The sequence below is a fragment of the Orbicella franksi genome, chromosome 1 (genome assembly GCF_964199315.1).
Source record: "Orbicella franksi chromosome 1, jaOrbFran1.1, whole genome shotgun sequence".
In the NCBI taxonomy this organism is placed as follows: Eukaryota; Metazoa; Cnidaria; class Anthozoa; order Scleractinia; family Merulinidae; genus Orbicella; species Orbicella franksi.
The window spans coordinates 17,830,930-17,857,276 of record NC_138145.1 but is presented as its reverse complement, the minus strand read 5'-3'; the positions used below and the strand labels follow the sequence as shown (position 1 = coordinate 17,857,276).

Here is a 26,347-nt window from a genome sequence, read left to right as displayed (position 1 = left end):
CTTGTGTACAAATATCTCAACAACAACAAACAGGAGCAGGGAACAAAAACGTTTACGAATTCCTACTTCATTGTTAGCATTAGTCATCCTCACTTGCTATGATAGATTTCTGCCATATACTAAGTATCGTTAATGAACTTACTGATTCTAATATTTAGGCTGTCTTAGTCTTTCAAGTTTCAATCCATTTGTCGCTTTTTTTCATGAATAAGCTTGGTATACGTTAAAGCAGCACAAAGCTAAAGGTGGGAGGTGATAAACTCAACCCCAACATCAGATAGTAATCCTTCTCCCTGGAATTATAGTGTGAGAGACCTATCAGACCGTGAGATGTAACAGAGCAGTAAAAAGCGTTGTATGTACATGTATTCAACAACACTTAGGCGAGCAAGATCTCTCAACGAACTTAAATTCTTCCAATAAATTAATAAAGCTGTCGACTTTCCTAAGGAGTGCACTTGCTCCCAGAAATTCATTTTTGTAATGACATTCTCTGTCCTACTGCATGTTGAATTGAACTGACCTGTCCCATTCTGAATTCCCTTTCTTCCTCTTCCATTTCCTTGGCCTTGACCCTTCGTTGATAATCTATTTGCATGTCAAGATCTCGTTGGAATGACACATTTCTGTTCTTTATTCTTTCCTGATTCTCTGCCTCCAGTCGCTTGTGTTCTTCAATGGCTGAAAGCAATGCTTCCCGTTCTTTTCTTTCAGCCTCTTGTTCTTCTTCTGCCAGTCGCTCTAAGAGAAGAAAAAAACACACCAAGGATTTGAATGAGGCTGTAGAATAGCTCGCCACACCACATAGCCTATTCCAGGAATTGGGTTAACCTAAATGATGCACAAAGCTCTATCTTCAAAGTTAATTCAACTGAATCAATTACTTCTCTCTTCAGTTTGTTGTTCTCTTGTTTTCATGACATTTGCCAGAAGCTTCTTGCGGGCATCTCTCTCGAGTTTATACTGCTGTATGGTTTGGGCCCATTTTTTCTCAACCTCTTCATTCACCAGTCGTTCCAGTTCCTTCTCTCTTTCTTCCTCCTCTTTACGGTTCATGGCACAGTATTGCATGAAACGCAAGTTTTCCTCACGCATTTCACGCTGTTCATAAAATAAAGATCAACACTTAAAATAAATACAAACAAACCATGACATTCACAGGTTTCATCATTAGTTTCGTTAGTCTTCAACAGGCAATGAAGTCAATAATTGTAAATGTGCTGCTACCTGTAGCCTGTTGGTTAGCTCCTATTAGCAGAAGTGTATTTTAGCCCTCAAAATCATTCCTAAAAACTTCTTGACTAGTTAAACAGATTAATTAGGGAAACATTGCCGATCTAATCACAAGTCAGTTGGGTCTTTGGACAGAGGTTTGCCACAACGTTCTTGACTATGAAATAAACAATTTTTCTTAAAGAGGTGGAGGTTTTTGCTGGAAGCAGTAGCGCCCGAATGATAGAGTCCTAGAGTCTGTTCCGACTGCTACCTGGTGTTTTCCTCTGTAGTCTCATACACTTTGTATATGTGCATGTAAGATGTGAACTATACAGATATTGAAACCACTTAAAACAACTACACACCTTTCTCTGTGTTTCTTCCTTCACTTCATTCCGTGTATCATCCAAAAGTTTCTCCAATATTTTCATGTCCATTGCTAATTCTTCTTGTTTTTCTTTAGCCTGAGGATGACAAGTGAATGATGAATATAAAAGGACCTCTACAGTATATCTACAGAAACACATCCTTTTAAAACAACACTTGCTCAAACTTTTTCTCACAAATAATTGGCAGGTATTTCAAATTCATATTGCTTTATATTTTTTCATGTTATCAATATCGTCAAGTGACACCCTCACAAATTTCCATTGGTACTTAATAATGTCAGGAAATGATTTTTGCCTTTTGTCGTTTGTTTTTCTCGGGGTTCCATGACTTATTTCTGAGAGCTACATGTATAATTTGATAAACTGCTTGTCTCGGAGTTGTACTTGGCTCATTGCAGTCAGGGTAAACAACTTCCAGTGGATAGCAAAAATAAATATGTTGTCTCTGAAAGTTCTTTGGTATTACTTCAATGACAATTTCTCAACAATGATACTTGTTTCCCTGACTGCTTGAGAAGAGATCATTGTTCTGGTAGGACTTCACTCTGATAAGCATATCAGAAATGTAATATGGGTAAGGACAACTGTAGATTTCTAACATTACCAAATTGTAATGTTATGAACAGTGTAATAGCTTGTAGTCATGTGAGAGTGATAGTGTTTTGCAACAAACCTCTTTTTCTTTCTTAAGCCTGATGGACACCTCTCTTGATTTTTTTGCTGCTTTCTGTTTACGGAGCTTTTCACCCTGCAACCATTTCTCCTCCTCATTTCTTAGTCTTGCTTCTTCTTTCAACCACTCTGCTTCCATCTCTTTCAATTTCTTTTCATCTTCTCGCTGCTTTTCACAGGCTGCAATCTGCACTTGCAGAACCTGAAGATTTTAAATGGCCAACAACAGCATTAGTTATGAGACATATTTGTTCGTGCCACAGTTGTCCTAACACAAATTTGGCTTCAGATATAGGAATTTAAGGTCATTCCTCACATTTGCATTGTGCATCCTTACTGTGCATAATTTATGGCGTCATTAGTGCGCGCTCGTGCACGTGCATATTGAAAACATGACGGATTTGCCTTGATATTGAGCTCTTTCAGTTGAAAAATCGCTCTAGCTCAACAACGAGCACAGGCACCCCAATTTTTTTTCCAGTCATTGTAATCAACTAATCATAAGCTTCACGTGAGGAAAGACTGATCTAATTTCTATTGCTGAAAATTGAATAAATAAGAAAATAGCAGACACACTGTGGTCTTTTCTATCTTGCAGTCGGTAACCATGTCAAGAAATTTGGTTCAATTTTTTAATCAAGGATTCAGCTTTCTGTCTGAATCAAACTTAAAATGTTTATTTGTGTCTGACACAATGTATTGACTGTAGTTTAATGCGTTTTGTTATGAGTCTGGGCTCACAAAGATTTTACAATTACTGGGAATGCGTTTTTATAATAAGCATTAAATAATGCCAAAATGGGGCATTTTCAATGCCTCACTGCTCCTTAATGAGCATGGGCACCCATCTTTTTTATTTCAAAATTGAAGTTATCATATGACAAATATTCAGTGGACAAAGTTTGAACAAAAATCTATTGTCACTTTTATTTCAGAGGAATTACCTTAAATAAAAACTGTTCATCTAAGAAATAAGTTAAAGAATGTTCTAAAGGACACTGGCTTAACCTACATTGGGCAGCACACTACTACTATGCTAACCACATTTGGCATAGCAATTAACCTCCAAGTGAGGATATTAAACTCTGTAAGAAATGAATGAGCATGTAGGTGGTCATGCAGTGTCCCACACGTTATGAGCATTTTAGTTCACGTCAATTTAGTGTACCTAAGTTAAATAAATTTCAGGCAAGTATTACTAAGCGCTTCAGGAGAATTCAACTATGAAACAGCAACAAACCTTCAAAGTCTTGCGGTTCCTTTCAATCTGCTCCCTTGCAGTCTGTTCTTCTTTCATACTTTTAATCTGTATGTCTTTTGCCCATAAATCAGCATAATATTTATCTACTTCTGCATCCTTCTTTTTCTGCTCCTCTTTCATTTGAAGCTGTTCATGACGCTCAGTGAAAACTTCATCTTGATGGCGCTGACTGAGGGTTGATCGTAGCTCTTCACAGTTGTCTCTGAAAATCACCAGCATGCACAAAGTCAACTTGATATATATCTAAACAATGTATATGATATTAAAATCTTAACCTATTTTGAAGAACAATATCATGGTAGAGTTTTGAAAGGACAGATTATGTAAGTAGACACCAGTTGTTAAGTAACCATGTCTAAACTTGTTATGAAAATTCAGATTTCAAACTAGAAATGAAAAGAAAATAAGGAGAACCAATAATTCTGATGCTGCTACATACCTCCACCTCTGATCAAGCTTTTCCTGTACAAGTTTTAACCGTTCCTGTTCTCTTTTCTCCTTTAAGAACTTGGCTCTTTCTCTCATCTTGGCCTGTCTTTCAAGAGTTGTTTCCTCTTTTGCCTCCATTTCCTCAATGTACTGTTGTTCTTCAGCCAATAGCATTTCCTTTAGTCTGAATTAGAACAAAAGAGATCATAGTTACAACACAACTGCTTTCAATATCTTTTAAACCAAAGCACATCTTACACTGTGTTTCTCAAACCTTTTGATAGTGACAGATAATTGCATTCCTAAACATTGGCCCAGTAATACCACTGTGCAAGGGAAGTACAATGTAGTACAATGTAGCAGTTAATTTACATTATCTGGAACTGAAATATCTTTGGTTTATTTTTTTTTTAAAGTTTAATATAAATTCCAACCTTTCTCTTCTGTCCTCCAGACTAAAAGTTCCTCTCTGCATTAACTTCTCAACTCTTCTGGAAATTGTATTGCTCTTTATTCTCTTATCAGTTGCTTTCTCCCATTCCGACTGCAAGAGGGAAGAACAAAAATTAAATAACAGGCTTAAAAGAAAGTTTTACATGTTCACAACGGAAAACTTCAACATAACAGTAGTACCTTTTCTCTGGAAACTATTACACTTACAGAAGTCAGACAACAGATTATGCAGATCTACATGGATCCTACAAATTTCTGGTGATAGTAAAGTCTAATAACCTTACGTTAAATCGCTTTACCTTTAAATCACACTGTTTTTGGTACTTGGTTTCAGCAATGGCTTGTTCTCTAAGTTCATCTTTTCTTCTTGTGTCAAGGATAAGATGTTCCACTGGTCTTTTGCTCGTAGGCTTGGCTTTCTATTATAACATAGAGAATTAAGCTATTTCTTGTCCATAACGGCTTACTTAGTTTACAAGGCAACTTTTTGCTTCACGTTGACATCTTCGACTTCGTCAATGACAAAACAAGAGAAGTGTAATTCGAGGACAAAGCTGCTTTACAGAGTTAGAAATCAAACAACAGACCGACAACACACAAGCAAAGTTGAAATCAAGCTCATAGAATGGCAAAAATTTCCAACACTCACAATAGCCACGGAATGAGGAGTAGGCCCAGTGAATTCCCTACACCTTCGTACATGTTGTACCATCATATTGACTGAGTATCAGTCTTCAGAAACGCTGTATAGAATGTGAATACCGCCTCTCTCAAATCACCTCAGGAGCTACAGCCGTCGAGTTGGCGCAGTGGTTGTCATCCCATCCCGTTGTCATGACTACTGACGAACTAACACCAAATTTCTTTACCTCGATTTCGTGCTAAGTTGCATAAGACTGAACTCTAGTATCCAATCTCTTCATTGTTGAGAATTTCAAGATGGCGGAAGAATCTTCGAAAAAATCGAGAACGGCAAATATTGAAAGAAAGACGAAAGAAACCGATATTTCTTTGATCCTGAACTTAGACGGAGCTGGAGAAAGCGTTGTAAATACTGGAATTGGATTTCTGGATCATATGCTGACCGCTTTGTCAAAACACGGGCGAATCGATCTCACTCTTAGCTGCAAAGGTGACCTACATATAGACGATCACCACTCAGTGGAAGACTGCGGTATTGTTCTCGGGCAAGCGTTTAAAGCAGCTCTTGGGGATTTAAGGGGTATAGCGAGGTATGGCTATGCTTACGCTCCTCTCGATGAATCGCTCTCTCGAGCCGTCGTGGACATATCCGGACGACCTTTTGCCGACATCAATTTGAACTTGCAAAGGGAGAACATTGGTAATCTTTCATGCGAGATGCTGTCCCACTTTTTGAGCTCTTTTGCTACTTCAGCAGCCATTACATTACACGTAGATGTACTAAAAGGAAGGAATGATCATCACAGAGCGGAGTCGGCGTTCAAAGCTTTGGCGCTAGCATTACGGGCTGCCATCAAGAGAGAAGGAACCGATATACCCAGCACTAAAGGAGTACTTTAGTCTTAACTGTGACACTAATAAAATAACTTAATTTATATAGGATAACTTCTACGACAATCAGTTATTATTTAGCTGAATATTGAAGTGTTCTCCGTGCTGTCATTCATTGCAATTAGGAATTACGGTCACTTCGCCCCATGGTCATTTCCCCCCAACCAGAAGTCAGTTCACTCCATACAAAAGTTACTTCGCTCCATGTAAGAAGTTAGTGAAATTTGTCGTGAACTTTTAGTTTTGATGTTGGGGTTGGAATGATTTTGAACTTATGTCAGTTCAGATGATTAACTAGTGCAGCTCGCTTACACTTAGTAACACTAAATGTCATTTCGTTCGATTACTTTCCTCCACACGAATTCTTGTAATCCCTCAAAAACCCCGTTATTGCACGGGAAGAATACTTGAAGTGTCTTGGTTAATTCTTACCGTTATCGGCCCAATAGTTTTTATTATTGAAGTTACTGAAGTCTCACCTCCATTAAAGTTGCACTGGAAAACTAAAAGCAGTTTAAGGCGTTACCTTGCAAGGTCACTATTCCAAGAGTGATAGAGAATCTTTAAAGATAAGACAAGTCTTTGAAAGGTCGGCGCGTTGTACCGGAAAAAAAAAAGTCTCACCTTGAATTAACATAAGTTCACGCATTACACGTGGGTACGTGTGGCAGGAAAACAAACATGTCATCAAGATCGTATTTATAAATGGGAGGATTACAACATCATTTAGGCAAACAATCTTTTAAGCATATATAGAGCATATATGCTCTATATAGAGAGACTGAGACTTGAGGAAATAGTAATCTAGCAAATGCATCTGTATACAGTTCCTGACAAATACGATCAAAGGGATAATTGAATCTATAACATGTACATTTGCATTTCTTAGGTAAATAATAAAAATTATTTGATTGATTCACTGATTTATTGACTGATTTGTTATATTGATAAATTGCTTGGCTGATCAATTGACCTATCAGCCAAGTGACTGACAAAGACTGACTGACTGTCTGACCAACTAACTAAATGATTGACTGATCAATCAATCAATCAGTTCATTCACCTTCTAGGTTTTGTCAGTCAGTTAACCAAGCAAATTGACCAACTGTGAGAAATAACTTTCGCAGCTGTTTCAAGATATAAACCACCACTTGATCATATCTGTGCCAGCATACTATAAGGGTTGAACAATAAGCCTTTGGGAAAACTTTGGCATTGTTTGGCATTGTGGCCATCTCTGTATTCGATTGCAACAAAAATACTCAACAAGGGATGCAAATCAAACACAACAAAGATCACCGTCATTTTTTACCAATAAATTAAATTTCCGCATTTACATGTATGACAAGTCCACCAAACATTTACAGTCCTTGCCACTGTTTGTGGGCAGAACTTTTAACACCTAAGAGTGATCAACCAAATGTTATGGTACATGTATATCTCTCAGTGCTGCTAATCCTGAAAGTGAATTGCCAGTTTTTTTTGCAATAAAACATTGGGTGTGGAGTGACTAACACCAGGACCCACCTAACCTGGAGCACCTACTACGGCTGAGTATGCTTGATGGGCCTTTTTCTTTACAGGTCATATTGCTTGCTTAGACAGCCTTTAACAGAAAGAGAGGTATTCAGTGGACCTTTACGACATCCTTAGAAGACCTTGACTTTGCCAATGATCTGGCCCTACTGTCGCACAGAATACAGGATATCAGGGATAAGACACGGGCCTTGGAGGTACAAGGTGCGAAGGTAGGCCTGAAGATCAATGCCACCAAGACAAAGTTGATGCATATTGGTAACAGACGTGGTGATGGTGTGTCGGTTGCAGGAGGGCGGATTGAGGAAGTAGATCAGTTCACATACCTTGGAAGCATTGTAAGCAAGAAGGGAGACACTGATGAGGACATTCAGGCACAAATTGGAAAGGCAAGACAGGCATTTGCAATGCTGAGACCAATATGGCGATCCACAGCACTAACATCCAGGACCAAGTGAGAGTCTTTGGGTCAAATGTGAAGGCAGTGCTCTTGTATGGTTCTGAAACTTGGAGGCTGACTAAGGGTTGGAGCAGAAGTTGCAAGTGTTCATCAATAAGAGCCTGAGGAACATATTGCAGATTTGGTGGCCTAGAAAAATCAGCAAAGGGGAGTTTTGGAGACAAACAGGGCGACCGATAGAGCAAGAGATGAGACAAAGAGCTTGGGGCTGGATCGACCATGTGTTGAGGAGACCAGATGGACATGTAGTCAAGAGGGCACTGGAGTGGAACCCACAGGGGAAGCGAAAGAGAGAGAGACCCCAGCACACCTGGCGACGTACGAGAATGGCAGAGTTGGAGAGGAAACATCTCGCATGGAATGAGGCAAGGGGCACTGCACAAAATAGGCTTAGGTGGCGGGCTCTAGTTGAGGACCTATGTTCCACTAGGAACGAAGAGGAATAAGTAAGTATTGCTTGCCTGTCATTGATACCATTAATCCACGAAGTAAAAAGTTTGTTAGGGGGAGGAGGGGACATCAAGAAAACAGGTGACAAAACTTAATGACAGCCCTGACAGCAGCACTCAACCAAGACAAATTGGGTATAAAAAAGGAAATTCAAGACATCTCTGCAGAATAGATCAGAACACCTGCTATTTTAAGATCTACTTTCAATTTAACATTAGAAATCATACTTCTTCACTAGTTAATAGAAACATTGACCAGTGGTGCAAAGAATATAACTGTGTTCCAATCACATGATCATGGATTAGTCAAATCATTACACAACAAGAAACCTGACATTATTATTCCACCACCACACACTCACAAAATATTTTACCCAACAAACATCTTTAAACTGTAGCCGTAGTAGAAGTTGTATCTCTCACACCTTAAAAATAATAAAAAGTTCTCAAAGCAGGACCTTCAAAACTTATACTACAGTACTACTTTTAACAACTTCTCTGTCTTGAAAAAACAACTGGAAGAATTTACAGGTCAATATATGTCCTTATTATCCAACTGCAGCGAATACCGTCCAAATAACAGTACAAATGTACAGTGATATATTGTACAGTTATTTGTACAGTAGAAAACCTGTTTGCCATACAGGTCGGTGCACGCACACAAAACTGTCACACTCTCCCTCTTTCATTGATAAATTTATTGACTACACCAGTTAGATAATAAATCTCTTATTTGATGTTTTGGTGTGTAGTATCACTATATTTTCACTTGTTGTTTGTATTTTGACTCACCCTACGGGCTCATCAAAATACAGCACAACTCGTAAAAATATACAGCGATACTGCACACTAAAATATCTAATAAGATATATGTAATCACACTTAAATTACCAGTATTATTATTTTCTATTTTACTTTTATTTTCTCAGCAAAAATAACTCTTATAGACCATTAACAAAGCAATCACCTTTGTGCATGGTCTACACTGTAATAGACCATCCTAAATGTCATAATAATTACTATCAACATTTCACAACTCTGGTTTAATTGAGTGGAAAAATTGCAACATTTCACAAGTTTTCCAGAATATCACATTAATTACACTATGTATTGTGGTAAAGGTTATGTCATTTCAGTCTATACTTTCTTTGAACGTGGCTCTCGATAAACAAGTTTCTGACACTTCTTCTCTGCCAATTATTGTAAAAATTAAAATTGAACATCATCAACATCAACACTTGTTACCAAAACCTTCAGCAAACTTACAATAAAATCCCCCAACATTTCTTTGACAAAGATTTCAAATCCCATGATCTTAAGGAAAAAAATCATTCCCTGACATTTTCCTGAGGACAATCTCATTTTGAGAATCATAACATACAGCCTTACAAAACTACCCTTTGATGACATGTTTAAAACGGAGAATACAGTGGTCTCGAGTCACATGCCATAAACCTAACCATGTGAGAGAAGCGTCTGCAAGTGAGATGTTACAATTAAGTTGCCATTGGTGATAATGAAAGTAGTGCAGTGTTTGATAGGTTAGTCAGTAGTAACAATCATCTAAAGGTAAAAGAGTGTTTGTTGGGCTACAGTACTGCCTTACTGTAGACAAGCACAAAGAGGCAAGATGGAATCTCTTAAATGCTGGAATCTTAATTTTTTTTTCCACAAAAAAATATTATTAATATCACTTTTAGCTGCTTTCCCCTTCAAGTTCTCCTTTTTCAAGTTCTAATTGTCTAAGTTCCTTTTGCAGTTTCAATATCTGGTTTTCAAGTCCTTTTATCCTGCAAAAAAAAATTGATAAAATAGCTAAATATAAATGTATAATAGTATTGTTACCTCAACCTTTCTGGCCTAGTTACAGCTATGATAGCTTCAAATGTGTGGTTCCAGGAAATATCCATTCCCACCCCATGGAGGATTATTGAAAATTCCAAGGGGCTGGCAGTGCAGTCTCAAAAGCTAAAATCCTTAAAGGAAAGTATCAATCAAAACTAGAACTTCCAGCAGGGTTTGGAGGTCTCACACAAAAAAACCCTCTGTGGAAGGGGTGTGGAAACCATCTAAAACAACACAATGGTAAAAAATAGTCACACCTAGATTTTCAACTGCAAAACAGTTCTTGAATTGGTGTCAAAATTGGAATTGTTTTGTAAGAGTGAGTCCCCATTAGGAGGGGGGTCTGAGTATCCCAAATCTCATTAATTTTTGGCCCCAATATCTCCTCCTTGTAACCAATCAAACTGTTTGGTTATCAAATGTACGATTGCATTCAATTGCATTTACAGCATGTAATTGCTCAACTTTTTTGTGAGAATTTGATTGTGTTCCAATACCCAAACTCAGTCAAATGCAATCATGTGATTGGTGTTCAATTAAGTAACTTTGATTGAGTTCGATAGTCCAGTTTCGAGTTCACCATGACTGCTGAATAAAAGCACTGAGAACGCATTTGCACAGGGTTAGCCTCGACCCTAAAAAAATATTCACAAATACCGGCGGGAAGGCGCCACAAATTTGAAAATTAAATAATACACAGGGCTGTAAACAGGTCATCTTCTCACTGGAATTTGTGAATATTTTACTTTAGATCGAGGCTAACCCTGTGCAAATGCATTCTCAGTTCTTCTAATCAGCAGTCATGGCAAACTCGAAACTGGACTATTAATCAAATATTTGTTTTTGGTTCGATTAGCAACGTCAGGACATCCCGTATCCCAAAAAGCCCTAATACAGCCTCAAGACTGACTCATTCCTTACTTTAAGAAAGAACATAAGGAAGTTCCAAATGGTACACAGTTCAGCTTGTACCTTGTAAAGAAGAAACAACCACCTACCAGTAACACACAGTGCTGACCGAAAGAGGTCAGCACCATGTGATATGTACTGTTATTACCCCTGGTACTGCAAGAGGCTGGCAGTGACAAAAATTGCACCTCCCACAAGAAAATGGAGTTATACACCAGCAGGATGGGCCACTTGGCTCGCTTTGAAATTGTTTTGACTTGGCATTTTAATACTATGAACTACCTGATTTTCCTCTCCAACTTTTCCTTTTCCTGCCTTAAACTTATCATCTTCATCATCTCAGCACGTGGCATGTCTAAGATCCTTTTCAGCTCTTCATCCTTCTCAATCAGTTCCCTTTTTTCTTGCCACCAGTCTTCAGCATCTTTCTGGTCTACTAGTTCCTTTTCTAAACAACTTTGGGCTAACTGTTTGTCCTGTAAGATTTTCTGTTCTCTACTTAAAGCAGTTCCATTAACAGTGTCAGAGACACTTGACTCCCCCACAACATTAGACAAGTTTTTTAAGCTTGTGTGCGAACCATGCACATCACTGCTATCTGATCCCAATGAAGAAGGGGAGTGTACGTCAAGGGGCACACTACTCCCTGACCCTTTTGAGGAAAGGGGTTGTACATTTGAGGTGGCATTACTTGCTGATGTTGACGTTGGTGAAGCTAGAGTTGAAGAAGGGGGCTGTTGGCCAAGGGGCATGCTACTCAATAATCTTGTTGAGGAAGAAGGGCATACATCAGAGGAGACACTACTCGCTGATGCCACTGGAGAAGGAAGACCACTACTTGGTAATACTGCTGAAGAATAGGGAATCGTAGGTGGTGGGGGCATATAGAGATAATCCTGAGATTGTCTTTCAAGTGCATTTTTATGAGCCCCTGTGAAAGGTGTAGCTTCCATCCAGCCTTCCTCTATCTCCAGCAAGCTGTCTTCCCAATCCGAGTGATCTGACTGCACTTCAACAGAATGATCCAGTCTTTTCGTTTGTGGGTGCAATCTTGGATTTTGATTAGCTACAAAAATAATACGATAATATAGTAATTATAATATTTATTATGATGACTACGTCAAAGTCAAGGTAAAAAGTTATACATATGCCACATGGTATAATTATTATACCATACTGTGAAGAACTATCACCATAAGATCTTTAATTTACAAAATAGTTGAGATTCTTGCAGCTGTCTCTTTAATGCAACAAGGTTTTCTTTTTCCTTCTACAACTATTTTATAATCTGATACAGATGTGCTTTTTCAAAAGGCTGAGAGGCCCCTTGCATGCAACTCTGGTTCCCCTTTATTGGAAGCACAATGAAATGGTTATGATCATTAACATTGTGCTACCACGTAGAAACAGAAGAGTCACTCCTTAAATAACACTATAAGCACCATTGGTTGCTAGCAACAAAGTTAGCAATTATGTCAAAATCAAGTTAAGAACTGATCTTGTTTGATATGTAGAGAGTCAATACTTATATAAAGTTAAAAAAAAATAAAAGCAAACCAGGAAAAGATACAGTATGTGTACTTCTCAAACTCATTAATAATTCTTCAAGTTAAAACAAAGATTAGCATAAAATTTGATGATTTTACTTCTCCATTTACTCGTTAGTTTTTGTTTCAATAATTGAGAAGATAAATCAAACACTCGAGACAGTGTTTCATCGGCTATCCAAACACCTCAAATTTCATCAAAAATACTCCCGATAAAAAAACTGTCTTTTGTTTTGATATATTACATGAAAACTTTGATTACCTGAGATAGGGAGATTGTTGGATCTCTGGTTTTGTAACAAACCACAACCTTTCAATCCTGCTGACACAAAGTTTGAACATAAAAGAGGCTGCAGAGATTCATCCAGCTGAACACAATCCATATTTAATAGCTGAACATTCAGACTTGGCCCTTCAGATTCAAAAAGTTCAACCAGGAGTATGCCATCCTCTTGATGCTTTACCACTGATGCTTGTAACATCTGAAAAATACATATTCAACACATTTCAAAAAGAGTTTTCAAAGTAATAGCACACAAGATATAATCTTTAAGTAAAAATGGAAACAATTTATGATACAAGTTTTTGGATGATCCCATCCATTGCCAGATATGATACCAAAAGAATCAGGTAATCTGGGTCATCCGAAACATGTATATCAAAACTGTTTGAATTTCTTGAAAAAAGTGTTTTAACTTTTACTTTTTTAGTCCTTTTTGCAACAGTTGCGGTTGATTTTCTTCAGTTTCAGTTTGCAGGATCCCTTTTATGCCCCTCTCTTTAACTATCACTGGCATGCACCTGTGTTCACCCTAGAATATCTCCTGGCCTCCCCAAAATCCTGGAGAAATCATCAGCTGAGTTCAAAATAATTTAAAATAAATACAATCATGTAATTGCTACTGCTGTACTAAAAGCACTTCAAACCCCATGTCAAAAGGCTGAAGCCAAAAAAATAACTCATTTTAAAATAATAAATAAATAAATACATCAGTGAGTGTTTTAAACTCAAAAATTCAGTCAATCTACTTCACTGCTGTAACCCTTGTTCCATGTATGAATACATGTATATCACATTTTGTGTTTGCCTAGTTTTTAAACTTTTAAACTGGCTAAACCAGAATTAGGCTCTCATTTATATTTTTGCCTCACATGTAAGCACTAAACTGAGATTATAGCTGAATAACGAAATACCTTTCTCTTTCTCTTCACAGCAATTAACATATTCTTGACAGTGTCTGGATACATTTGCAACCCTGGCCTTTTTTGTATTCCTGCAAGCTTAGACTGCATTACTTGCGGTGGTAGGTCACTAAAACCTGGAGGAAGCTCACACAAACACTTCAGCCACACTGTCTCAGTCCAGCCATAGTCAATATTTTGAACCACTACCTGAAGAAAACAACATATTAATTTTTTACTAGTGTGAATGGCAATGCAATATTGAGCCATACAGCCTATTACTAACTACACAAGGACATTAGAGACTGGACTAACTTTACAGTAATTTAAAGTGTTGGAAATGATCCATGAATTTACTTCTGAGTATTAGCCCTAAGAAAAGAACTTTGGGATTACACAAAATAAAGAAATTATTTTGATCTCAGTGAGATTCAAACCCATGACCTCGGTTTTCATTTGGCCAACTTCTGACAAGGTTTGTTTTTAGGACTAGCTGAGGCCACACTTACGATGATTGTATGAAGATTATTTCAGCTGAACATTTGAGCAATACTGGAAAAATAAAGTTACCACAAAAACCTCATTGCATAGTTAGAACTGTAGTACCAGTATTTTGAATACAGTTAGGAACTTATTGGGACATTGGCTCTAACGCTGACCCACGAGAGAAAATTGAATTTTAAGTTATCCATATTTTAATTAAACTGGGCATTTCATGTCAGTTGAAAAGACAATAACACACGGTTAAAGCATTCTTACGAGGTTTGACATTAACTTTCTCAAGAATGCTTGACAATTTAATCATGGGGTCACTTAGAGAAATAAATAAAAGTGAGATGCTTCAAATAGTATTTAAAAAGTTACTGTGCCACATGTATTGAGTAGATTTTTTTGTAAATAATTTTTGCACTTAATGCTCTAGCTTTGAGCAGAATTCGTCTTAAATACTGAACATTACCTTGTCTACTACTCCAGTGGTAGTACCCTTAGGGATGGATTTGATCCTAACCCGATACATTTTATCACCAGTAGAACATTCCCGAATTCTGGTCACGATATCTCCAACTCTTGGGTAGATCTGATGGTGGAAAATTCAATACCTCAAAAATATTCATCATCATCAGATAATACGGAATGCATAAGAGTAAATAACTATTATAAGCAAAATCAACACCTCCCAAAGACCATGTTGCCTAACCTGATCTCTGGTTTAAAATGAGCTTGCATTCTATTAAAACACCAAAAACAATTTTAATACTGTAATACATTTGCCTGTGGAGTTTCACTACACATCTAGCACTGATTAATTCACAGGGGGTAAAAAAGGTACAAGTTGAATATGGTAAATACTGGCATCTTGTCTCTGCTGGCACTTAACTCAATCTGTTTTTGTTGTTGTTGTTGTTGTTGTTGTTGTTGTTGTTTGTTTGTTTGTTTGTTTTTTTGGCGATAATATTATTGACATGGAGGATCATTAAGTACTATGCCTGGCCTGAATGGGACCAATGTTTTGCCATCACAAGTTAATTGAAAAAAAAAAAAAAAAAACGCTGATTAAACCAAGCATTTGTAAGGTTGCTTCAAACGCCTCTACCTCTTTATTTACCCTATATTTCTTACTTTTTTACGTATGGAAAAGGGGCACTATTTAGTGTCCTGATCTGGCCCTAGTTTGTTTAAAGAAAAGACAACACTATCCACCACTGAGGTAAATCACTATTCAGGGGATGGCATACAATAGTTTGTTTGGTCTACATTATTTTATCCACTAGATACTGTTAGTAATTTATCCAACAGATACCATTGTCCACCCTTTACACAACCAATGGCAAACTGCCAACCAAGGGCCAATGGCATGACTTGTTCCTAGGTAAAGTGTGAGACCCAAAAAGGAAAGGGGTAAAGTAATAGTTGAAGTACCTTCAAGAGTGCAAAACAAGAACACTGACCAGGCTAAAATCTGGATTTAGATACAATCCAGTACGCCAACAATAAATGTATAAATTTCTTGATAGTAAATTGAAAAGGTTTCCAGAGCTTACAAATTTGCTCATAAAATCTATTTTGATAGGTATCGACAGTTCACAAACGTTGTAATATCAGTCTGCATGGAAGTCAAAACCTCAACAGGTATATAAGGTCAGCTAATGTTTAGAGATTTTCACCACCTTACCAATGCTTTAGGATTGGCCTCACTGCTCAACATCCATGTCATTCTTTGAAGACTCTCTTGAGTATTTTTGTCAGCCAGAAAGAAATAGATTTCATCGGGGGAGACAACCTGTTAAGATATATATTACATTCATTCTAGGCCTGTCATACAAGTCATGCAGTCAACAATGTTACACTAAAATAACATCGAGGAAAAGGTTGTTGTTATTCATCGTAGTAGATGCAATAATAAAGTGTATTATCAATAATACACTTTATTATTAAAATAACATCATTACAGCAATATATAACCTCTGCCATTTTAGGTAAAAAGTACAAAGTGATTGGGTCAATTTTCTCACAGCAAGGGCTACTGCAAAAACCGTTATTCCCAGTACATGAGATACTGAGTTTCACACTGATTCCTGGTAATTATTGATCATTTACTGCTGTGTTGAAATTAAACCTGTGTTGAAATTAAACCTTAGTTAAAAACTAAGAGTGTTCAATAGATTTGAAACTTAGCTTTGACATTGTGGACCCAATGTTTACTAAGGGTCCGGCATTTACTATGCAAGGCCTTAAGGTATTTTTCAACATTATTGAAAGTCCACATAATATGTAACTGTCAGCAGGGATCCATATTCGCAGTCATCCAGTCGTCAGTAAAAAATCGACCAAAACAATATCGAAGCTCATCGGCTGGAAGACTTGAGTTTGACTCTAACAGAAATAAAATACATTTCCTAAATATTCTTATGTCAATTTCCTGCAAAATCTGACCACTCAGTGTCATCCATTTGGAACTTGTAGAGAACAGAGAAAGATTTGCAGCTTTCTTTCACAATAAAATTGTCATTTTGCTCCGCCATCTTGAATGATGTAAAGAATGAAATCACTGTAGGCTCAATTTTCATTTTGTCAACCGCTGATGCTCTGTACTGCATCTGCCAAAAACAGGTCACGCACAGCTGTTTTGATCGTTTTGATCAGGCGTTAAGTAATATTTACGCTTCAGAAAAACAAGCCAAATACGAGCAGGAGGAGCGAAGGCATTCCTTTCAGCCTTCATGGCAATCAAAGAGAATTGGTTTTCACTTGTATCTGGTTTGTCTGTGTCTACCGAGAGCTGCAACTGCGGACATGATGTACTGGGAAACTGGTAACGTGAAAATCTGGAAAATAATAAAAAAGTAAACTTTCCATTTACATGATGTTCTGTTGCATTCCAAAGGATTTCATGATAACGATCCTTTCTGGTACCATGTCATGATTCAGAAATAAAGGAACCAAAAAACGGTTTGCCACGGACATCTTCAGCCTTGCTGATCAAAATTTATTTGATAAAAGTTTTTAGTTCTTTTCTAATTCTCAACAAGAAGAGTAATTCCTTTGATTAGCACTCCGATTATTTATGAAACTAAAACATTGTTCCGCCATATTGTATCCATCGTAAGGTGCATCGCATGGTATGAGAACAGGCAAGTATGTCATCTGGCGTACTTGCCCTGCTGACAACTTGAAGAAAAAACCAACATGGATCCCTGGTCAATAATAACAAAAATAACGGAGAGTGAGTAGAAAGTGAGTGAAAGACTAAGCAATTGAATCTGTGGCTTACATGTGAGATAAGAACTTCAATAACTTCTTTTTTCTCAAATAACTGGTACACATAGCTTGGTAGTTGCTGTTTCTGCAGTGTGTCCAGCAATGATTTTTCTACTGGTTCCATGTTTTGATTTGGCAAGGACTGCTGGTTAACTCGCACATTCTGTAGTGTCTCCAGAACAGGATTTTTCAAAGAAGTTGTCAGTTGCTGGGAAGGCCATGCTTGTTTGCTTGGCAGGAGTTCTTGATCCAGTGACTGTTTGACTGGCTGCACATGCTGTACAGTTGCCTGGGACAGTTGTGCATTCTGAGTGTTCACAGACGGTCGTGGTGGCAATTGTTTTGCAGGCTGTTGTGGTTGAATCACAGTTGCTTGTTGCCGAGAGCCAAGTGTCTGATCGATTTCTTGAATGGAGTGATTCTGAAGCTGTCCTTGGGCTCCAAGGAGTGATTTCCTTGTCTCTTGTACATATTGTGTCAGGGCCATCTGTTTATTGACATGTATTTCCCCTTTATCCTCAGAATTGACAATCAGTTCCACCTCAATAACATGAGGCTAAGCAATACAACAAAAACAAAATCGAAGTTTAAGTCCAATCATAATGTTAAAATTCCACAAAAAATTTAATAATAAAACCATTATTTGTATCCTCAGGATTGGACTTGAAAGTAGCTTCCAATGGGAACATCATCTACGACAGCTTCACTTCATTTGCATTAACTTTTAAGCTAGTTTCAGTTCAACAACATGATCACAAATATTAACTACCGGTACTTATTAACCGAGAGTGGTCTTTATGGGAAAATCTCAAACCAATACAGCAAGGCCGAGGTCTGAAATTTTTCCATAAAGACTGAATGTTTGAGGTTAGTAAGTTGCTTATTATATGGCTTTTTGCCTTGCTTTGCAGGCCCATAATTGGCCTGTGGGCATTACAGGAGAATAATGCCCTAGCTACAAATACAAGCCCTATAATAAAGCCTATTACATGCTGACAGTTGACTATCATCTTCAAGTTGACAACAGCTAAATACTCAGCTTTTATTTTGAAACTGATTTTTTTATCCAACCAAGGTAGTTTTTCTTCTATTTTATATGTGTGCATGGTAGTTCTTGTAAGCATGAGATGCAGATGTGTTTGAATAATGTACACAACTACAAACAGTGTCCTTGTCCTTGTCCTTGTCTGGCAACAGTTTTGAGTACAATGTCAGAATTAATCAAAACTATAACAAAATTCTCGAACGTGATTGGCTATCAGCAGCCCGATTTGAGCATTAATTGGACAGTGTACGCGTCATGCTTGTAATTGGACAGTACGTGTCATTTTGCGCGCGCTGTTGCGGTGCACTTTGTTGGGTAAACTGCTGTGTTTTTCAGCATTCACAACGACGTTTAATAGTTCAGTGCTCAATCGATGGTTTGTTCATCTCTCGAATTTTGTCATAGTTTTGATTAATTGGTAACAGGACATCGTGTCGTCCAATTCGGTCAGTAATCATACTCGTGATTAACAAATCGGACTCCCGCTTCGCAGTCGTCCGATTTTGTTAATCACTCGTATGATTACAGACCGAATTGGACTCCACTCAGTCCTATTACCATCATTAATTCTATTTTCCTATCATGTTGCTTCCAAAAATTTAAAAATTAAAAATTTCTTGAACCACAATTTGCACCTCACCAATATGTGAGTGAGAACATGCCATGAACTTTCTCACCATACATCTTTCCTAACTTTTCCCTTTAACTGTTCCACAAGGCAAAGTACTCATCTCTGGGGGGGGGGGGGGGGGGGATTCCCATAAGAAAAAATCATCAACAAATTTTACTTTAACTCACAAATGAGGATTTGTTACCTTACTAGGGTCTGATGGTTGGACTGATCTTGCCCTGCATACTTTGTTAATAATCAGATCAGTCAAGTATTTTGACCCTTCATTCAACATTGCTGGTGACACACCTGATGCATTCTCAAGACCTGCAAGAACACACTATGTATAAATTAAACACATTTTTTTAACATTATATAATTAACACTAATAAGACAGTCAAGTGAACCTATCCACAGTCTCCACACTTCTCAGAACAAGAATTAACTGGCCATTGCAAAATATTCTGATGATACATGTAAGCTTAGTGCTGGGCACCCAGGATTTCATGGTCAGGAACCTTCAGGCTCCTTGTAATTTTTCTTAGCCCACAGCCTTGGTTAAAATCATGAAAACCGAACCAACTGAAAACGGTTGATCCCTATAGAATGCACACAAAGGCCACATTTAGGATCAAAAGGTGGCATACATTTAGGATCAAAAAATAGCACAAGTTCCTCTTAACCGAAAGCAAAATCTTACCATGCTAGGGTATGAGGTTTTTTTGGTAACTTAATTTTTGCCTTTACTGTTCTAATATTCAGCAGACAATGTCTGAAATTTTTTTAAAACTTAGTACTTTGTACATAGTACTGCACTCTCAATAGTTATTAAAATTAAACCAACACTGTAGACCTGGTACATAGTCTAGGTTACCTGCCAGTTTGAAAGGCACTGCTTGTGGAGCAAGATCCCAAAATCTCTTATGTATGTCTGTAAACCGGTCCCATGAAATCCACTCACAGTTACCATAATCAATATAAAACACTTTGGCTTCTTTCCTTTCTAAATTAGACACTTCTAAACAGCAGCATCTTGAAAGAAAAGAAAAATTATTCTTGTAAATTTCCTTGCACCCTGCTCAACATTTTTTGGACAATGACAAACATTCATTACAGGTACACGTAGCAAGCATTCTTAAGCTAAGATTCTTCATCAATCAATCTAGGCCTTGAGCTACCTTTCACCAAATTTTACAAACTATAGCACAGACAGGACAAAGAGAATACAAAACTGTAGTAAATAAAAGCAAGTTAAAAGTAACTGTAAAAAATTACAAAAGAAAAGTTAAAAGTGACTGTAAGCTTGCTTGATGTACCAGTAAAGTGTGTGCTTACAGTTACAATGCAATAATAGTACCATTAATTAAGGTATAAATATATGGTACATCCATGTTTCCACTACCCTAAAGTAATGAGCTTCAGAGAATGTAAATGTGATAACCCTCCAAAAATAGCTACATGTACTGGAAAAGGCTGCTAAAACCAAAAACAATATGGGCACTACTCCCGGGACTTTCTGGTACCTTACCTGTACCACTTTTTGTCCTCCGAAAACAAAGACGCACCCAGTTGATACTGCATTGGCATACACCGTGGATGATGTTCTACTATCTGAAGATCATTTCGGATTTGTTCCAGTTCCTTGTAGCTTCCAATCTGTAATCAAACCATAAAATTTCATCTTCAAGCAATTCCATCACCATTTTATACACAAAACTGCAGTTTACAGATGAAATGATTTGCATTTTGGCTATTTAGTAACATATTAATTCATTGTTCAAACATCAAATAATTATAATCGTGGCAAAAGGAAAGGAAAAACATCTTGGAACATTTTTCAAACGAGTTCAGAGCTAATACTCCAATAAAATTGTAGTAAGCCACCTTCAATGTATGGGTGGGCAAGGAGGAAAGGAACCTAAAGGAAAAAAGGGGAAGGAAAGCCATGAAGGAAATGTGGCAGGAAATAGGATTTTCCTGAGGGTAATAAGTGGGAGAGATGGCAAAATTTTCTGGATTAAATTTAGTGAGTAATTTACCATAATATTCCAATTTAGTATCACAAATGACCAGAGGGAAGGTCATAGGAAGCAGAGCATTAGATCACTTCTCATAACAGAAAAAAAGCAAGGGGTTCTATCAACCCTTCTCCTTCAAGCGAGGCATATTGATGCCAGAGAGTTGACAGCTCTCGTCTTAAACCAAGGTGAGTTACATGTATGTACATAAACCTCCTCCCTACAATGGGCTCACCTCATCATCAATGTTGGCCCAGAAATGACAAGAGTCAATAACGTCAGTCACAAGAATGTCAAACTCCTTAGCTCCAATGTTATCTAGAGTCCTCATAGGCTTCTTGCACCTCTTTAAAAGTTCACACATTTCTAAGTATGCTAATAGAGTATGAACATGCACACTTTGTTTTACACTAACAGAAGTTTGTGGCTTGCTATCAAAACTGCTGCAGCCTTTCTCAGAAACAACTTTAGAAGAACAACTTGCAGTTTTAGTCTCTTCCAGTTTTCCTTCTTGTTTAAACACATGGATGTTACTAGAAGTGTCTGCTGCATTGCTACAACTTCCTGTCTTTTGTCCTCTGCAACTCTCAGACATTCCTCTGTATCCATTAACTCTTACATCACTGTCATTGCACTCTGTATGTGTGTGTCCATTACTGTTAATCCCTGAGCTACAAGCTGCAGAAACAGTGTGACTTTTAGGTGACTGTGGTGTTAAGGAATCACTGCTGGAGACAGAACTCTGACTAGATGTACGATTTAGTGCAGAAGATCCCACTGATGATAAAAAAAAAAGGCAAGTCAAAAGATCACACTGAAATCTATCTTTTTCAATCTACAGGGCTTGTTCCTGTTGGATTTCTATGATTCCATCACTCCTTATAATTAATTCAAAAAACATGTAATAATAATAATAATCCTACACATTTCTCACCCGATGAGTTCTCTTGTTGCTTGGCTTTACCTTTGGGTGTTCTGGGAGTCACTGTGAGAAATTTATCACCTAACTTTGTACCTTTCATTTTTTTTAAGGCAGTTACAGCTCCTTCTTGTTTGGTGAAACTGATAAAAGCAAACCTGTTATCCAAAAAATAAATAAAAACATTATTTTTTTAATCCATTCAAGTTGCTGAAACATCAGTCATCAACAACACTTCCTTTTCAAGACTACCCTCGCCCAGATGGTCACTCTGGATGAACTACCAATACTCCTTCAAACCATTATATAATATATAAACTATTCAAAGATAGATTATTCCCATAGAACACATGCAGTTTTACTTTGGTCAGTTGTTTCAATTTTTTCCATGAATTTTCCATGAGATGAATTAAAACAAAGATCTTTATAACACTGTACATGAACTCACTTTTCTTGCAATTTTATCCGTGCAATGTCTCCACATGTACTGAATAACTGTTTAAGTGCTTCCTGAGAACAAAGGAATCCTTCTCTTAGTGAAAATCAGCTACAAATAGTTGTCTAAGATGAAGTGCAAACAAAATTTATAATCATTTCAAAATAAATCATTATATATCAAGTAGATTTTGTTAATTGAAATAAGTTTAATAGATTCAATTAATTAATAGATCATCAAAATATTACTCTAAATTAAAACTACTAATCCTACAAGGATGGTCACCGTTCTTTTAAAATGTAGCATACTGGTACATGTATTCTAGACATTGGTGTTAAAAGCCATTTCAAAATTAGAGATGAGCCAACATAACATGTGAAGTGAAATGAAGTGAAGTGTTACAGAAAATAATATTTTTACCCTTCTGACCTTTAGATAATTACACTATTCAGAGTTCCAAGTGATATCCAAAGCATTCCAAAGTTAATACTTGAGTCTTTGGTGGCAAAAAAGCTGGTGTGTTTTTCTTCATGCAGAGCTTTTTGGCCACCACTTGGTGTACCAAAGTGGTACTCTGATGGGACTGTAAATAAAACTATGATAAAGGGGAGCTTATTGGATTACAAATGTTCCTTAACAAAAGCAAACTCAAAATTAGAAGCTTATTAGAAAGGGGGCACATACAGGGAGGAGGGTGATATTTACGTTGTAACCTCACCTGTGTGGTTCCCGCAGGAAAATTACTAACATGTATGGGGTAGAATCCATCTTCTTTATATACACAAGTATCAAAATTGTCTTGGTTAAAAAACTTCTCGTTTTCTCCAACTACCAGTTTTGGTGACAATCCACCATCTGTTTCCCAGCTTTCTTCTGAAAGAGGTGTTTTCATTTCTTTAGGTGATGGTAAAGAATTGTTTAAACTACTTCCAGGTTTGAGTTCTGCAATGACAGCCTCTTTATCCACAAAGCCATTGATCATCGTTTTAGCTCTGTTCTTGTTTGCTCTGCCCATTTTTGACTCGTCCTTTTTATCCTTGCCACCTTTTGCATTTTGCTGGGACATGCGCTCAGTAGCAGGATTCATTTTCAACATGACACCTCTTAAACTGTAGCCATCCATATCACTGAGAGCTCGCACAGCATCCGCATAATTGGAAAACCTCACAAATGCAATTCTAAAGGATGAGAGCAAAGACCAAAGACCATTAATTTATCAAAAATATTACTCTGAGGAAACAAGCACAAATTAAAACATATCAACAGAATCTACATTTTACTCATCAACGACTTTATTAATAAGAGACAAATCACATTTTTGGCCATTTAAATGCATAGTGGTTATTAAAAAGCATCAACCCCCCAAAAAATCAATAAAGAACATCATCAATTACTTAGAAAATCTGATTTGCACTTATTTACATCCATGATCCTCCAGCTAAATGTTGCATGTACATGTTCACTACAAATCCAAAACAATAAATTGTTTTGTTTTGATAGCTCAGTTGGTGAAGCACTGCACCGGCATTGTACAGGTCATGGGTTTGAGTCCCATTCAAGCCCAAATTTTTCTCAAGCTTAATTTCACAGCTGCTTACAGTTGTGTCTATAACTGTGGTGATCATCATGTCTTTAAAACCTACAAAGAACCTACACACTGTACACTTCCATTTTGTAGTATAGCACTTCTCAAATGCCCCTTGCCAGTTTCAAAATGTGTTTGTTGTCCATCTTAGACAGGTGTCCATCTTCTAGAGAGTTTAGTTACAATAAAACGACTAAACAAGAGCAGGGACCAACACCACTCATCCGTCTACTCTTATGGAGATAATTCCTCTAATAGAGGTGCCCATTAAGAGAGAATTTGACTACTTTTTATTAGACCACTTATCCTCATTTTCCATGACTGATGGTCAATTTGGCTGCACCTTGTTAAATACTTGTTCATAGAAAACTCATGGGCTTGTAGTCTACCGAGAATTGTTGATTTCTACCGCATAATTTAACAATATTACAAACAACCTACCTGCTAGAACTTTCAATTTTCACTTCTCTTAAACTGCGAAACTGCTTGAAGATACGACTTATTTCATTCTGGAAAGGAAATATGAATAGACTTAGTATAAATCTACTAATGGTCTAATCACAAATGTCACTCTCGTATTGGCCACGCTACTCACTATGTATTCTGTTGTAGATAGTGAATAGCCTAGCAGTGTGTGGTTGTTAACAAAAAGATGGCACTTTCTTGCATTTTTAAAGTGTCTGTGAAGAGGATAATTTAGACAAAGTTCTGAACTACTGGTAGATTTATACTACAACAATAAGGGTTATTCTTGTCAGGTTGACTTGGACTGTGCCCTCATCAACTATCAGGCAATAGAAATCTCAAGCTCATTATCTTATTGTTAAATAGAGTTATCATATGGCTTGTGTTTGTGGCTGATATAAGGCATGCTCTGATTGGCTAATTCTAGGGCATTATTCTCCCATAATGCTCACGGGCTGATTATGGGCCTGCAAAAACAAAGCAAGAGGTAAATAAAAAACATTGCTTTTTTTCCTGAAAATTGTAATGGCTGAAAACGTTGACTGATGAGGAACACGCTGAGATTTAAATCTATAACCCTGAGGAGCTACAATTCCAGGAGAACAACAAATTCACAATGTTGAATTAGGAACGAGTTAGTGCCATGCAGGACAAAGGAAACAACCAAAGAGCTTTTTATAAGCCACATGATAAACTTCTTTTAAACCTTGAATGTTCGGTCTCTACAGGAAAATCTCAAACCTAAGCCTTATAGTATTGACTTCACTATCTCTCAGTCAGTACAGCAAGATCTTTGGTTTGAGATTTTTCCACAAGACCTCACTCTCGGTTAATAAGTGGTCAATGTTGATACAGAATGCAGCAGCAACCTATATATAGACCATGCATGAACAATCCCTACCAGCCATCCCAGGCTACGTAATAGTCGAGCAAGATGAAAAAATCAAACAAAGATAGGAAAAATGGCTGTGAGAAAACTAGGTTTTGGTTTGCTCGTGCAGCTTTCTGCTTTTTAGGCTCCTTCCACACTTCATTGGTAAGTAGTAAGCTTAAGACCTACTTACTTCTTGGCAACCAGGAGGTAAATTCTTAATATGGAGTCCATATAATCCTCGGGAGTTAGGCAAAATCTTCCTTTTCTCGTCCGACTCTGCTGTAATTTTCAAGGTAGACTTTTCGACTTTTTGCTCTTTGTTTCTAGGCCACTCCGAAGGTGGCAAAGGTTTGAGTCCATTTGGGATTCCCTCAGCTTTCTTCGCATGGTCCGACATATAAACACCCTCTGCAGCAACCCCGAACACTTTGTTCTCTCCATCCTTAACAGAAAATTCCAGTCTCGCAACGTCAGGGAGCGCTAGCAAAAATTCATACAAGTCCTGGTAGCCATATTTTTTGACGTCAAGGTTTGAGTTTGTCAGCTTGTAGTAGTCCTTCTCGATACTTGTTTGCTTGATTCCCTTTTTACTTGACAACAAGACGGACCTCAGTGAAAACTTAACCATTTGAGGCACCTCTTTAGCCATTGCAATCCGCAAAATTCTTCGCTAGCTCTCAGCCAAAACAACTCTTGAAGCCAAACTCGCGACCACGTGCAAAATTCAGCGGTAATCGGAAGATCGCAGGCGCATTG

At 37.5% G+C, this 26,347-nt stretch overlaps 4 protein-coding genes across 4 annotated transcripts in view; 1 reads left to right on the top strand and 3 right to left on the bottom strand.

The window, feature by feature from the left end:
* Positions 1–5,157, bottom strand: part of LOC145494312 (cilia- and flagella-associated protein 53-like) — a 5,908-nt gene extending 751 nt beyond the window's left edge. The window contains exons 1-9 of the mRNA XM_081473757.1: positions 5,069–5,157; positions 4,719–4,838; positions 4,401–4,510; positions 3,977–4,150; positions 3,517–3,739; positions 2,278–2,478; positions 1,581–1,679; positions 885–1,101; positions 524–741 (exon numbers count right to left, since the gene is read on the bottom strand). Coding sequence (XP_081329883.1) covers positions 524–741; positions 885–1,101; positions 1,581–1,679; positions 2,278–2,478; positions 3,517–3,739; positions 3,977–4,150; positions 4,401–4,510; positions 4,719–4,838; positions 5,069–5,134 — 1,428 coding nt within the window. The 5' untranslated portion in view covers positions 5,135–5,157. The remainder of the gene's footprint in view (positions 1–523; positions 742–884; positions 1,102–1,580; positions 1,680–2,277; positions 2,479–3,516; positions 3,740–3,976; positions 4,151–4,400; positions 4,511–4,718; positions 4,839–5,068) is intronic.
* Positions 1–6,520, bottom strand: part of LOC145494397 (uncharacterized) — a 19,366-nt gene extending 12,846 nt beyond the window's left edge. The window contains exon 1 of the mRNA XM_081473856.1: positions 6,432–6,520. Coding sequence (XP_081329982.1) covers positions 6,432–6,437 — 6 coding nt within the window. The 5' untranslated portion in view covers positions 6,438–6,520. The remainder of the gene's footprint in view (positions 1–6,431) is intronic.
* On the top strand, positions 5,293–6,875 carry LOC145494417 (uncharacterized). Its single transcript, XM_081473884.1, has one exon. It carries the CDS (start codon positions 5,359–5,361, stop codon positions 5,959–5,961), a length of 603 nt encoding a protein of 200 aa, XP_081330010.1. The 5' UTR covers positions 5,293–5,358; the 3' UTR covers positions 5,962–6,875.
* An 86-nt stretch (positions 6,876–6,961) lies between these two features.
* On the bottom strand, positions 6,962–26,303 carry LOC145494256 (uncharacterized). Its single transcript, XM_081473707.1, has 16 exons — positions 25,782–26,303; positions 24,694–24,761; positions 23,386–23,845; positions 22,680–22,741; positions 22,247–22,389; positions 21,548–22,089; positions 20,823–20,950; positions 20,169–20,326; positions 19,500–19,621; positions 17,653–18,195; positions 16,054–16,161; positions 14,839–14,958; positions 13,893–14,090; positions 12,961–13,180; positions 11,434–12,217; positions 6,962–10,187 (listed from the first exon to the last, which is right to left on the bottom strand). Exons 1-16 carry the CDS (start codon positions 26,238–26,240, stop codon positions 10,094–10,096), a joined length of 4,209 nt encoding a protein of 1,402 aa, XP_081329833.1. The 5' UTR covers positions 26,241–26,303; the 3' UTR covers positions 6,962–10,093.
* Positions 26,304–26,347: the final 44 nt, after the last annotated feature.